This window comes from Sus scrofa, chromosome 6 (genome assembly GCF_054392235.1).
Source record: "Sus scrofa isolate SSC_HxYL_T2T_F1_AM1 chromosome 6, Sscrofa_HxYL_maternal_Yorkshire_Landrace_v2.0, whole genome shotgun sequence".
Taxonomy (NCBI): domain Eukaryota; kingdom Metazoa; phylum Chordata; class Mammalia; order Artiodactyla; family Suidae; genus Sus; species Sus scrofa.
The window spans coordinates 59224143-59238391 of NC_139388.1; the positions used below are offsets into that span (position 1 = coordinate 59224143).

Sequence of the window (14249 nt, forward strand, 5' to 3'; positions counted from 1 at the left end):
AGGTCAAAGTAAAGAAAGTCACTCTCATCAGGCAGAGTATTTCAAGAGTTCTTGGTTTTGCGGGGGCTTTTTTGACCATGTATGTAGCATGCAGATGTTCCCAGCCATGACAATGCCAGCTCCTTAACTCACTGAGCCACCAGGGAACTCCTCCAAGGGTTTAGATAAGATCTCCCAGGAGCCTGCCAAGGGCCAGTCCTTTCTTTGAAATGTGCTGGGTTGGGACAATGCAGATCTGCCGAGTTAACCCTTTGTGGTACAAGGGCCCAAAGTCCCCCAACGTTCCAGGCCTCCCATTTGTTCCTGCGTGGTGATCCCTGGCAGACTTTTCCCACACGGGGGCCACCAGCTCAGCCAGGGTGCTCTTTGCTTATCTCAGAGCTCCAGTCAGAGTCCCAAGTTCCACTCTCATGGGCTGGAGTCAGGTAACCATCCCAGAACCAGTCACGCCACATCAGATGAGCCAGGCAGGCATCACAGGGCTGCTCAAGGCACAGGGGCAGATCCAGGGGTGTGAGTTGGAGGCAGGGCAGTCCCCCAGGGGGAAGCTGGAGGGGAGAAAGGAGGAGATTTGGAGGCAAAAGCACAGCTCTTGGGAATTCCCATTGTGGCGCAGTGGAAACGAATCCAAGTAGTATCCAAGAGGATGTGGGTTCCATCCATGGCCTCGCTCAGTGGGTCAGGGATCTGGTGTTGCTGTGAGCTGTGGTGTAGACCAGCAGCTGTAGCTCCTCCTATTCAGCCCGTAGCCTGGGAACTTCTATATGCTGTGGGTGCAACTCTAAAAAGACAAAAAAGAAAAAGAAAAAAAAGATAATCAGACAGACATGAGCAAAGTGTATCCCACTTAGCCAGGGGGAGGGTGGTTTTGTGAAGCTTTCATTTCTGTTATTCGTGTGCGTGTGACACCTGTCACTCCCGCCTGAACCACACAGTGAAAAGTGCATCTCTCATTCTGGACTTTGGACCAAGGTCCAGTAGCTGGTCCAGTAGCTGTGGCCAGTGGGACTCGTATGCCCCAGGATCCTATAGCCAAAAAGGGACACGTTTATCGCTGTTTGTCACCGACCCCTGACTGATCCAGGCTCTTTTAACTCATTCCGAAAACCCTTGGAAGTAGGGGCTGTCACCCTCCCCATTTTATAGATGAGGACACTAAGGCCCTTGGTTTCTAAGGTCACATGGCCAGTCGTGGAGGAGCTGGTGTGGGAACTGAGGAATGGGGCAATGCTCAGAGTAGGAGCTCTTCTCTCCCGAGCCCAGTGGCGCTGGCGGAGCACCGTGGGAGCCAGCCCTGCACCACCCTCATCCTCCCCACCCCCCATCCCCAGGTGAAGCCACTGCTGCAGGTGACGCGGCAGGATGAGGTGCTGCAGGCACGGGCTCAGGAACTGCAGAAAGTGCAGGAGCTGCAGCAGCAGAGTGCCCGCGAGGTGGGCGAGCTCCAGGGCCGGGTGGCACAGGTAAGAAGGGGCGGGACCCCAGGGAGGGCGGGGCTGTGGGTGGACCCGGTTGTGGGCGGGGCTTCCGGGCGAGCCGGGGCGGGGTAGGTTGGGGGCAGAGAGCGAGATTTACTGGGGCCAAGAAGAAATTTGCGACGTGTGATGTGGTGGATGGGTGAGATGCAGGGAGCAGGGGCCTGGGGAGTAGCCAGGGTATTGGGTGGGGTGGAGCAGGTTGCTGCTCAACGAAGATACTCAGGGGACTGGGCCGGCTAGGTGGCCAGGCTACCTTATTCAGGCCTAGGACTTTCATTGTTAATAAAGACCCCAGTGTTTCTGGTATCTTTGTTTTATTCTATTTTATTGTTTATTTTATTTTATTTTATTGACCATGGTGTGCAGCGGTTTGATGTGGGATCTCAGTTCCCAGACCAGGGGTTGAACCCCGGCTGCAGCCGTGAAGGTGCCAAGTCCTAACCACTAGACTACCAGGGAACTCCCCTGGTATCTTTAAATAATGGTAAAGCAAACCCCTTTTTGAGCATTCTTCTGTTTGCTTTTTTCAGAATTATTTCCTCTGGTTAAATGTCTAGGCATAGGAGTGTAAATGCAATGTGAGATGACAGAAAGTCCTCTGTGGGGCTGTTTAGAGGATGGACTGGAGATGGAGAACTGAGGTCAGGAGGCTAGAGAGAGAGTCCATCGGGAGAAGATGAGGCCCAAGCCCGTCAGGGTTATGGGGGACAGAATGGGGGGATGCGGGAGAGATGGAGCGGGGAGCTAATGAGCTGATGGGAGAGGTGAGGGAGAGGGAGGTACCCAGGGCTCCGACGCCGTAACTAGGGGTCACCCTGAGATGAACCACTTGGGGGACTGCCTTCCACCCTCCCTGCTGCCACCCAGGCCTCAAAGGACAAAATAAATAGGGGGCAGGAAGGACCTGGTGCCCCACTGAGGGCCATCCTGGGAGCACTGCCTGATGGCCGCTGACCTCCCACCCCATCCTCAGCTGGAAGAGGAGCGTACCCGCCTGGCAGAGCAACTTCGAGCGGAGGCAGAATTGTGTGCTGAGGCTGAGGAGACCCGGGGGCGGCTGGCAGCCCGAAAACAGGAGCTTGAGCTGGTGGTGTCGGAGCTGGAGGCCCGTGTGGGCGAGGAGGAGGAGTGCAGCCGCCAGCTGCAAACTGAGAAGAAGAGGCTGCAGCAACATATACAGGTCTGGACCCGTGCGCCAGAGGCCACCTCCCCTGACCCCTTCTGTCTACCCTGCCCACCCTTGCCTCAGCAACCACTGTCTCTTTTTGGCCATGAATTTGCAAGGGGAAAACAAAACAAAACAAAACCCTCAGCTCAAGGTGGCTTAAGCAAAAAGAATGCTTTTTTGGTTTCAAATAATGGAAGACTCTGCAGTGTGTAGTATAAGCTTCAGGTGTGGCTGGATCCAGGTGCTCAAGCAATAGCCTCAGTACCCTGCCTCATCCATATCCTGGCTCCATTTGCCTCTGTGCTGATGCATTTGAAGGCAGTCTGTCCTCCCATGGTTCCCGTTCAAAATCCAGTGTGTATTTTATCCTTAAGGCATTATCTCCATTCAGATGCTAAATTTTCATTGGCAGGACTCTATCTGCATTTGTACTTCACTCTGCTTCAGTGGGAAAAAGGTAGATTACCACCCACAAGTTGATCCAAACATACTTAAAAGTGTCCCAGTGATTAGTTGAATGGTCGGTTTTAAATTTAAAAGAAAATCAGAGTCAGGCAGCCGTGGCTAGAATTCTGACACTGCTGCTTCCTAGCTGTGGGATTTGGGGCAAATCACTTAACCTCTGAACCTTAATAAGCTGCTGACCTGTGAACGAGCATGCGTGCTACCTGCCTTATAAGCGCACATACAAAGTTCCACTCAACAGTTTCCTTCCTTTTTCTATTCAGCTTGGAAAGTATGTGGTATAGGAAGTCGTTAACATTTCATTAACACAAGGGAAAAGTATATAAAATATACCCAACCCGAGATCTGAGATCCTTCAGAACATTGTTTTAAAGGGGCACTGGTCTGGAATTTTATCAGTGAAATAAGGAGTGTTTGTAAAATGAACGCCATAATGAATGAAAAGCAAACAAGATGCTTAAAAAAATAAATTTAAAAGAAAATTGAAATTCAGTTCCTCAGTCACACCAGTCACATTTTAAGCACCCCCGTGGTGTGAATCACCTCCCCTTGACCCCATTAGTGAGGGGGGACCCCGACCTTTGGTTATGGAGATGGCTTAACCCCTCACACCCCATCCCAGACAGACACGATCGAGAGCAGGTTATTAGTCTCAAATACTCACAGCCCAAGGGAGGCAGACGCCGTGGCACAGACAGCCACACTGGGGTGGCACTCAGGAATGGAGCGAACAAGCCGCAGCTGTGGGAGGCAGGCTTAGTCGTAACAAGAGGGCGAGGTAACTCCCGGTTTCCGCAAGAAGATGGGGTTGGTTGGTTTCTTCGGGTTTTTGGGTTTGGTCTGTTTTTCTCTTCTTCATGATTGGTTTGTTTAAGTGATTCCAAGGGCTGGCAGGTAACCGAAGTCCGTTACACAGGAACGAGCAGGTTCTATGTCTGGTTCCCACGATACGGAGGGTCATGTGATCAGGGGACCTGAAGTTTGGTGGCAGAATGAGTAGGAGGTCTTGTGATTCGGCCATTACAGGGCCTCCCAACGTTACCAGCTATCAAGGCCACACGTAATAAATCGAATTGTTTTAATTGAGGCAGAATTGCCACATTATATTAATTTCAGGTGTACCACACAATGATTCAGTATTTGTACACGTTGCACAGTGGTCACCAGAATAAGACTAAATAACATCTGTCAGAGTTCCCGTCGTGGCTCCGCGGTTAACAAACCCGACTAGCATCCATGAGGATGCAATTCGATCCCTGGCCTCGCTCAGCCGGTTAAGGATCTGGCGTTGCTGTGAGCTGGGGCGTAGGTCGGATCCCGAGTGGCTGTGGCTGTGGTGTAGGCCGGCCGCTGCAGCTCCGATTCGACCCTAGCCTGGGAACCTCCATGTGCCTTGGGAGTGGCCCTAAAAAGACAAAAAAAAAAAATTTGTTACCTTATGTAGTTAGGAAAAATTTGCTTGTGATGAGAGCTTTTAAGATCTAGTCTCTTAGGAACATCCAACTTCACGGGGCAGCGTGGTTAACTCCAGCTGCCACGGTGTCTGTCACATGCCTGTGACTTCCTTCTAACTGGACATTCGTACCTTTGGCCCCTTTCCCGCATTTCTCCCGCTCCCCCGCCTCCCCCAGCCCCACCTCCGGCCACCACCCAACTGTGGCCCTGTGTCTAAAAGCGTTTTTCATTTTTTCTTGTTTGTGTTTGTTTTTTATATTTTTATCCTTATAAATGAGATCATATGGTATTTATCTCTCTCTGTCTGACATGTTGCACCCAGCACAGTGCCCCCGAGTTCCCTCCGAGTCGTGGCAAAATATCACATCTTAACGTCCGGTCTCCCAGCCTAAGTTGCCACACGTGCTTGGTCGCTGCCCCAGTGGACAGCGTCTTTCTCCAGGATGTGTTCGTTTCCGAGGTTTATCGTTTACAATCTTCACGCGTGCCCAGGAATGTAACTTCCCGAAGGACAAAGATTTTTATTTATCCTTCATGCCTTAGAAGGTTGCCCCCCCCTTCAGAGGCACTTAGGCGATGTTCGCTAAGCTCGTGAATGAAGCAGGAAAGGTTAGATCCCTCCCAGCCCCGCCCAGAGCGTGGACCTGTCTGGGCCCCGAGCCCCCCGGGGGTCCATGAACCCTCCCCTCCACCCCCACCCCTCCCATCACACGCCAGCCCCCAGCCCCTGCGGCCTCACCCCTGCCTCCTCTCCACTTCAGGAGCTGGAGGCCCACCTCGAGGCTGAGGAAGGGGCCCGGCAGAAGCTGCAGCTGGAGAAGGTGACGACGGAGGCAAAGCTGAAAAAGTTTGGGGAAGATCTTTTACTCCTGGAAGATCAGAACGCCAAGCTGAGCAAGGTTGGTGGCCTGTGAATACCCAAGGGGTGAGGTGGAGGGGAGCCTTGAACTGTCCGTCTCGACCATGTCCCCCCTGAACGCTTTCCATCTCCTTGGCTCTCTGTCACAGCATCCCTCAGGCTGATGTTTATTGGGCAACTACTGCGTGTCACTTTCCCTGTATCATCAGACCTCTCTAAGCTGCATTGCTAAAAACAAGCCCCTGTGTTGACATCCCGTTGTTCTGTGGGTGAGCTTAAGCCTGGGTCTGACACAGCGTCTCTTCCCCTGAATTCTATAGATGAGGTGTTGACAAACATCTTCTCTAAAAGGTCAGAGAGGGAGTTCCCTGGTGGCTCAGTGAGTTAAGGCTCTGTCATTGTCACCACTAAGGTTCAGGTCACTGCTGTGATGCAGTTTTAGTCCCTGGTCCAGGAACTTCTGCATGCCACAGGTGCGGCCAAAAATAAAAATAGAAATAAAAAATAAAAGGCCAGATAGTAAATATCTGGGGCTTGGATTGACAGAACATTGTAAATCAACTATAATAAAAAAATTTTAGGGAGTTCCCATCGTGGCGCAGCGGAAACAAATCCAATAGGAACCATGAGGTTGCGGGTTTGATTCCTGGCCTCGCTCAGTGAGTTGAGGATCTGGGGTTGCTGTGAGCTATGGTGTAGGTCACAGATGCGGCTCAGATCTGACATTGCTGTAGCTGTGGTGTAGACCTGCGGCTACAGCTCCAATTCGACCCCTAGCCTGGGAACCTCCATATGCTGTGGGTGTGGCCCTAAAAAGACCAAAAAAAAAATTTTTTTAACAACAGAAAGAAAAAGATGCTCCCAATGTTCTTATCACTTAAGAATTTATAAGGATTTTAAGAGCTCTGTGCCTAGAACTACAAGCAGAGGCATCAATATGTATACTTCCTATTATCTCACAAGATCCAACCTATGGAATTTGAATCCTTTTGAATGAATGTATTTGAAAATAGGTTTTTAAAAAATAAATAATAAATAAATAAATAAATATCTGGGGCTTGGCAGGCCACTTCATGTCTCTGACAACCACTCAATTCTGTCATTGTAACGTGAAAGCAGCCACAGATGCTCTGTAATTGAATGGCTGTAGCTGTGTCCCAATAAAGCTTTATTTATAAACACAGACTGTGGGCCGGGTTTGGCCTACAGGCTGTGGTTTGCAAACCAGTGAGCTTAGAGCAGGCTCAGTCCAGATTCAAGGGGTGGGGACTTAGACCTTGCCCCTGGCTGGAAACGTGGCAAAGAATCTGCCACCTTCTTGAACCTACCACAGCCAGGATGGGGCGAGGCACAGGGAATATGGCATTTGATGAACTAGAAAACCAATTCTACCCTCACGGGATGTGGGGGAGAGGTGCTCAATGCGTCGCCCAGGAACGCAACACAATCACACATCATCAACTAATTATAATCTGTCAGAAAAGACTGAGGAGCGGGGTGCCTATCCTGTGCTAGGGCTGGTCGGGGCAGGCTTCCCTGAGGCAGTAGTGCCTGAACTGAGCGCTCAAAGACACACAGGAGTTTTCTAGAACATTCCTTTGACGCAGTAGCTCTTCTCGTCCACTCTGTTCTATTTCTTTCTTGTTAAGGTGGTGCTGATCCAACACCTTGATTTCCAGAACCACTCACGGTTTAAAAAGGGCTGCTCAAAAAAAAAAAAAAAACGAATTTCAAATTTAATTCAAATAAGTTAAATTATTAAATAAATAACTAGGGAGTTCCCTGGTGGCCTGGCAGGTTAAGGATCCAGCATTGTCACTGCTGTGGGATGGTTTTGATCCCTGGCCTGGGAACTTCCACATGCCATGGGCATGGCCAAAAAAAAAAAAAAAAAAACTTTTTTTTTTTAATAAATAGAAGAAAGAAAAGTGCTGGTCCAGGCCAGTGCTTCTCAAACCCTAACGTGCCCAGGAATTTTATGGAGAGGTTGTTCCAGTGCAAATTCTGATCTAGCAGGTCTGGGGTGGAACCTGAGTTTCTGTTCCTAACAAACTCCCATCTGGTGCTGATGCTGCTGGTCCAGGCATCACACGGGGAATAGTAACAAGGCTCCAGTTCCCACCCATGAATGCAGCGGAAGTGCAGGGATGCTCGTGGCAGTTCGATAATAAACAGCAAGTGATTCGAATCGACCTCGGCATCCCGCTGTGGAAAGATGGAGTCACGAATGGGGAGCGTCCTTCAACTAGTGGGAGTCTCCACAATGAACAGGCGTGAACCGGTGGGGGTGGGATGGGGGTGGGACCGGTCCCTGGACCCTAGAGAATGGGAAAGGGGGGCGGGGAGGGATGGAGATGGGCAGAAACGCAGGTGGCAAAGACACCAAAGCTGAGGGTCCGGCCCCTGACACCCCACCCCCACCTCCCTCTGCCCCCAGGAGCGGAAGCTGCTGGAGGAGCGTCTGGCCGAGTTCTCATCCCAGGCAGCCGAGGAGGAAGAGAAAGTCAAGAGCCTCAATAAGCTCCGACTCAAATATGAGGCCACGATTGCCGACATGGAGGGTGAGCGCCCGCCTGGAAGGGGGAGCTGTGGGGCCCGGTGCATGCTCGCTCCAGCGGGGTCCAGGGGGACTGCAAGCGGCCCTCCAGTGCCCTGTGGTCTCAGTGGTCCCATCCGCTAAATGGGGCCAGGAAAAAAGGTTCAGAACAGGTTGGGTGTCCTTCTGGCTCTTAAGCTGTCTCTACCTCCTCCGTGTCTTGGGTCACTCTCTCTAGCCGACTGTCCCACTAACCATTTCAGACACTTTTTTGTCTCCCTGTCCCTTGCTGTGGACTCAGAAGCGGAATCAAAAGGGAGAAAGCAGAGGAGGAGGGTCGGGAGGCAGGAACGAAAGGGCAGAGGGCAGAGAGAGCCGGCGATCGAGCGAAGGGGATCAGGGGCTGTCACTGGGGGAGGCGGCACCTGGGGGTCTGGCCCCGTGGGCGGTCCCAAGGATGGGGGACACTGGGAAGTAGGGCGAGCTCAACTCGACGTGGGCGCTGCTCTGTGGGTCCCGCCTTCAGACCGCCTCCGGAAGGAGGAGAAGAGCCGCCAGGAGCTGGAGAAGCTGAAGCGGCGGCTGGACGTGGAGGGCTCCGAGCTGCAGGAGCAGATGGTGGAGCAGCAGCAGCGCACCGAGGAGCTGCGGGCTCAGCTGGGCCGCAAGGAGGAGGAGCTGCAGGCCGCCCTGGCCAGGTGCGGGCTGGGCGGGGGGTACACGGCACTGGGCTGCGGAGCCCACACCACGCCGCCCCTGAACCTCAGGGTCCCCTCCTGGATAGGGGGCACAGCCAGAGTTCCAAGCCCACCCTGTTAAGGGAAAGTGGACACTGAGCCCCGCGTGGTGTAGACTGGCGCAGTTCTTGATGCATAATGGAGGCAAGAAAGTGCTATTTCTTCTTCCCCCCCTGCTCGGCCTCTCAGAACCAAACAGCCCAGAATCCACTCTGACATGACAAGCCGTCTGGCCGTCTTAGGAATCATCAGCCTCGTCATCCCAGTCAGTCACAATTATTGAGCACTTACTGTGTGCTAATGACAGCCCGCGGTGTTTCAGATGCTTTTTACCCACTGTGCTCCATGTGATCTGAGGCGCCTCGTGTATAGATGCAGCTCGATTTCAGAGAGGTTAAGTGTAGGAAAATGTGCATCTTAGAATCCATAGGAGGAGTTCCCGTCGTGGTTAACGAATCCGACTAGGAACCATGAGGTTGTGGGTTTGGTCCCTGCCCTTGCTCAGTGGGTTAATCATCGTTGCTGTGGCTGTGATGTAGGCTGGTGGCTACAGCTCTGATCAGACCCCTGGGAACCTCCATATGCCGGGAGCGCCGCCCTAAAAAGACCAAAAAAAGGCAAAAGAAAAGAAAAGAAAAGCAATCCTACTAAGCAGTCACTCCCACTTCCCCCCTCCCTTCAGCCCCTGACAACCACCAATCTCTTTCTGTCCACATACTACCTGCTGATTCTTGCTCGTCTGCATGAGTGGAGTCATATAACATGTAGCCTTTTGAGCTTTTCTTGTTATTTTCTTTGCCAGCCTCACGGCAGCCCCTGTGGAGTGAGGCGGTCTTACTCATTCATGGACCAGGAGCCTGCAGTTCAGAGAGGCTGTCACTTGCCAGAGCAGATGGCCGGGAAGGGGATACAAACCATAGATGGTGCATCTCTTGGAGCTATTTGTTTATTTGTTTGTCTTCAGCTGCACTGGCAGCATGAGGAAGTTCCCGGGCCAGGGATCGAACTCCAGCCACAGCAGCGACCCAAGCTTCAGCAGTGTCCACGCTGGAGCCTTAACCCCCTAGACCACCCGGGAACTCTCCTTGAGCTGTTTACCCGTGGTCCACACTGCCCCTCCATTCAGCTTCACTTTGCAAGAGGCTGTTCCCGTGGGAGTTATGAGGGGGGCCTCTAGGGTGGGCTCTGCCACCCCCTGACCATGTAACCAGGGAAGATCCTTTCCCACTCTGGGTCCCTGCTTCCTCATTTGGCATGGACATTCCCATTTTACAGCTAAGAAGGCTGAGGCTCTGAGTACCGGAGGCATGTACCTAAGGGCAGAGCTGGGATCCGAACCTGGGACTGGCCACCCCAGAAATCATCCCCACCCCCTGCCTGTCCCTGTACCAACCCCTGGTTCTTGTCACCCTCAGGGTGGAGGAGGAGGGCGGGGCCCGGGCCCAGATGCTCAAATCCCTGCGGGAGGCACAAGCAGGGCTGGCGGAGGCCCAGGAGGACCTAGAAGCTGAGCGCGCGGCCAGGGCCAAGGCGGAGAAGCAGCGCCGGGACCTGGGCGAGGAGCTGGAGGCGCTGCGGGGCGAGCTGGAGGATACCCTGGACTCCACCAATGCGCAGCAGGAGCTCCGGTGAGGCTGAGCTGCACAGGCAAGGCATAAGCAGGGCCTGGTGCGAGGAGAGGAAAAGGGCACGGGTCCAAGCTCTCCATCTGCACAAACGTTTAGTCATTCAACACTTGTTTTTTGGGTACTGGCTCTGGGCCCTGCCTGGACCAAGCTGGGGTAGAGATGAGTCAGACTCAGGCATTGCCCTCAGGAACTCCGTCTATGGGTGGGCAGATTCAGGCAAAGACAGACCCAATCCAGAACAAATGAGCTTTAATGGAGCAGCACAGGACATCACGGATGATAAGAGAAGTCCCCTGTATCACTCTATGGGAGGGAGACCAAGAAGACTTCCTTGAGAAGGGGCCTCTTGAATAGGGTTTTGAAGGATGAGTAGGAGTTCACCCTTAAAGCCACACTCCTCCTGCAGCATCACCGCCCAACTCTCTTGGGGAATATAGAATGAGGTCCCCAGTCTTGGAGGGCAAGAATTAAAGGAGGCACAACCAGCAGTTAGGGGCTCCCCAGAAGTTCCAGCCTCCCTCAATTCTGAAATTCTGTTCCCTGTCCCCTTCCCCAATAAAAAAGGTCCAAGAGGGAACAGGAGGTGACAGAATTGAAGAAGGCTCTGGAGGAGGAGACACGCATTCACGAGGTGGCGGTGCAGGAGCTACGGCAGCGCCACGGCCAGGCACTGGGAGAGCTGGCAGAGCAGCTGGAACAAGCCCGGAGGGTGAGTTGAGATGGAAAAAGTGGGAGGGGGGTCTGGGGAGCCATGGGGAGGGAAGCAGGATGCTGGGTTGGAGGAGGTACCTTCAGCTGGTTCCAGCCCAGCCCACTTCTCTCCTCCCATATTTATGTCCTCCATCCATCTCTCACTCAGCAAACATTAATTGAATATACACTCTGTTCCCAGGATTGTACTGGGGGCCCCAGCTGTGAACAAAACAACCAATACCCACTCCCATCATAAGGCTCACGTCTTAGCAGGCGAGGCAGAGAGAACAATCTAAACCCATTTATAGTGTGTATCAGGGTCATAAGTGCTCTGGGAAAATGACGAACAGGAAAGGGGATCAGGGTGCTAATGGCAGGTGGGGCAGGTGGGAACGGTGTTGCCATTCGAACTAGGCCATTGAGAGATATCTGTGAAAAGATGACTTCTGAGTAAAAAACGGGAAAGTGGTGTGTGAGCCATCCTGGCATCATGGGCAAATGTATTCCAGCAGAGGGAGCAGCCAATGCAATGGCCCTGGGGCAGGAGTGTGCCCGGGAGTCTAAGGAACAGTGAGAAGATCCAGAGGGAACAGCCAGTGCAAAGGCCCTGGGGCAGGAATGTGCCTGGGAGTTTAAGGAACAATGAGAAGTTCCAGAGGGAATAGATAGTGCAAAGGCCCTGTGGCAGGAGTATGCTTGAGCTGGTGGAGAAAGGGAATCAAATCTTTGCTGTCTCTCTCCCCTACCAGAGCAAAGGTACATGGGAGAAGACCCGGTTGGCTCTGGAGGCCGAAGTATCTGAGCTACGGACCGAGCTAAGCAACCTGCAGACCGCGAGGCAGGAGGGTGAGCAGCGGAGGCGCCGCCTGGAGTCACAGCTGCAGGAGGTGCAGGGCCGGGCTGGCGATGGGGAACGGGCACGAGCAGAGGCTACTGAGAAGCTGCAGCGAGCTCAGGTGAGTGGGGCGCCCAGGGATGGTCTCTGCTGTGTGACCTTGAGTAAGATGCCTGCCCTCTCTGGGCTTCTCTTTGGTCCACATCAACCCTACTGTCCCTTCCAACTCTTCCAACGTAATCACACAGATGGCTAGTGTTTGGTGAGTGGTTACTATACACCAACCATCCTATGTATTTTACTACAGCCTCCTGGTGTTCCTTTGAGGGAAGGGCTAATATTATTCCCATTTTACACACAAAGAAACTGAGACCCCAGGGAGGTGAAGTTGATTGTCTAAGGTCCCTCAGAGCCAAAGCTCAAACCCAGGCATGGCTGACCCCGTAGCTCTTAATCCTGCCACAGTGCCCACCTCCAGCCTCTTATCTTCTGACCTTAAATAATCCGTCGTCTGAATACTTGGAGCTGTATGAGAACATTATCATACTGTGACCTTTATTTATTTACTTTTTTTTGTCTTTTTGCCTTTTCTAGGGCCGCTCCCATGGCATATGGAGGTTCCCAGGCTAGGGGTCTAATCGGAGCTGTAGCCAACAGCCTACACCACAGCCACAGCAACACCAGATCCTTAACCCACTGAGCAAAGCCAGGGGTCAAACCTGCAACCTCATGGTTCCTAGTCGGATTCGTTAGCCAGTGAGCCACGATGGGAACTCCATCATACTGTGACTTTTAAAAGGAATTTGTGGAGTTCCCATTGTAGCTTAGTAGAAATGAACCCAACTAGTATCCATGAAGATGCAGGTTTGATCCGTGGCCTTGCTCAGTGGGTTAAGGATCCAGTGTTGCCATGAGCTGTGGTATAGGTCACAGATGAGGCTCAGTTCTGGCATTGCTGTGGCTGTGGTGTAGGCTGGCAGCTGCAGCTTCGATTCAACCCCTAGCCTGGGAACTTCCATATGCCAGTGGGTGCAGCTGCCCCCCCCAAAAAAAAGGAAATTAAAAAATGTTTAAATTTTATTTTATTTTTAAACTAAATGACCTGTTTATTGGTGAAAATACAAAGAAGCAGAAAGAATGAAAGGAAGAATGACTCTTTTTTTTGCTTCTTAGGGCCGCACCCTCAGCATATGGAAATTCCCAGGCTAGGGGTCAAATCGGAGCTATAGCTGCCAGCCTACACCACAGACACAGCAGTGCAGGATCTGAGCCACTTCTTCAACCTTACACCACAGCTCATGGCAACGCCGAATCCTTTAACCCACTGATCGAGGCCAGGGATTAAACCTGTGTCCTCCTGGATACTAGTCAGATTCGTTTCCACTGAGCCACAACGGGAACTCCTTATTTCCAAGTTTTCAGATGAATTTTCTGAGCAGCCAGAACTTGAACCCAACCTCGTTCCTTAAGTGAATCTCGAAAAGGGAGGAAATGCAGCTTCAGGGTCACATACCCATACTGGAGGCACTCAGCCAACAAACATTTATTGAGCACCTACTGTGTGCCAGGCCCTGTTGTGGGAATAAAGCTGATGAGGCCCTGCCCTTATGGCAGCAACAGTCCCGGGGGAAGAAAGTGGTTAACTGCTGCCCAGTTCCTACAGCCAAGGAAGTCGAGGCCGGCAGCCACACCCAGGCTCACTGGGCTGGGTGATTTGGGTGCTGGGGGAACGGCTTTATGAAATATAACTCATTGGAGTTCCCGTCGTGGCGCAGTGGCTAACGAATCTGACTAGGAACCATGAGGTTGCGGGTTCGATCCCTGGCCTTGCTCAGTGGGTTGAGGATCCGGCATTGCCCTGAGCTGTGGTGTAGGTTGCAGACATGGCTCAGATCCCGCGTTGCTGTGACTCTGGCGTAGGCTGGTGGCTGCAGCTCTGATTAGACCCCTAGCCTGGGAACCTCCATATGCCACGGGTGTGGCCCTAAAAAAGGTAAAAAGACTAAATAAATAAATAATAAAAATTAAAATTAAAAAATTAAAAAATTTTAAAAAATGAAATGTAACTCACTTACCATATAATTCACCCATTTAAAAAGTACAATCCGGAGTCCCCATTCTGGGTCAGTGTGTTAAGAACCCAACTAGTATCCATGAGGATGTGGATTCCATCCCTGGCATCGCTCATCGGCTTAAGGATCCAGCGTTGCTGTGAGCTGTGGTATAGGTCACAGATGTGGCTTGGATCTGGTGTTGCTGTGGCTGTGGTGGTGTAGGTTGGCAGCTGCTGCTCTGATTCAACCCCTAACCTGGGAACTTACATATGCCACAGGTGGAACCCTAAAAAGCAAATAAAAGAAAAGAAAAGAAGAAGAAATAAAATAAAATGTACAAT

At 52.1% G+C, this 14249-nt stretch overlaps 1 protein-coding gene across 16 annotated transcripts in view; it reads left to right on the forward strand.

Annotated features, from left to right (window-relative positions):
* Positions 1 to 14249, forward strand: part of MYH14 (myosin heavy chain 14) — a 90305-nt gene that overhangs the window by 54163 nt on the left and 21893 nt on the right. For all 16 annotated transcript variants that reach the window (XR_014806450.1, XR_014806451.1, XR_014806448.1 and 13 more), the window contains 8 exons: positions 1332 to 1463; positions 2452 to 2658; positions 5328 to 5465; positions 7863 to 7986; positions 8488 to 8659; positions 10114 to 10326; positions 10891 to 11035; positions 11769 to 11975. Coding sequence is in view for 12 of the 16 variants with exons in the window: in XM_021094784.2 (XP_020950443.2) it covers positions 1332 to 1463; positions 2452 to 2658; positions 5328 to 5465; positions 7863 to 7986; positions 8488 to 8659; positions 10114 to 10326; positions 10891 to 11035; positions 11769 to 11975 (1338 nt within the window). In the remaining 4 variants the exon portion in view is untranslated. The remainder of the gene's footprint in view (positions 1 to 1331; positions 1464 to 2451; positions 2659 to 5327; positions 5466 to 7862; positions 7987 to 8487; positions 8660 to 10113; positions 10327 to 10890; positions 11036 to 11768; positions 11976 to 14249) is intronic.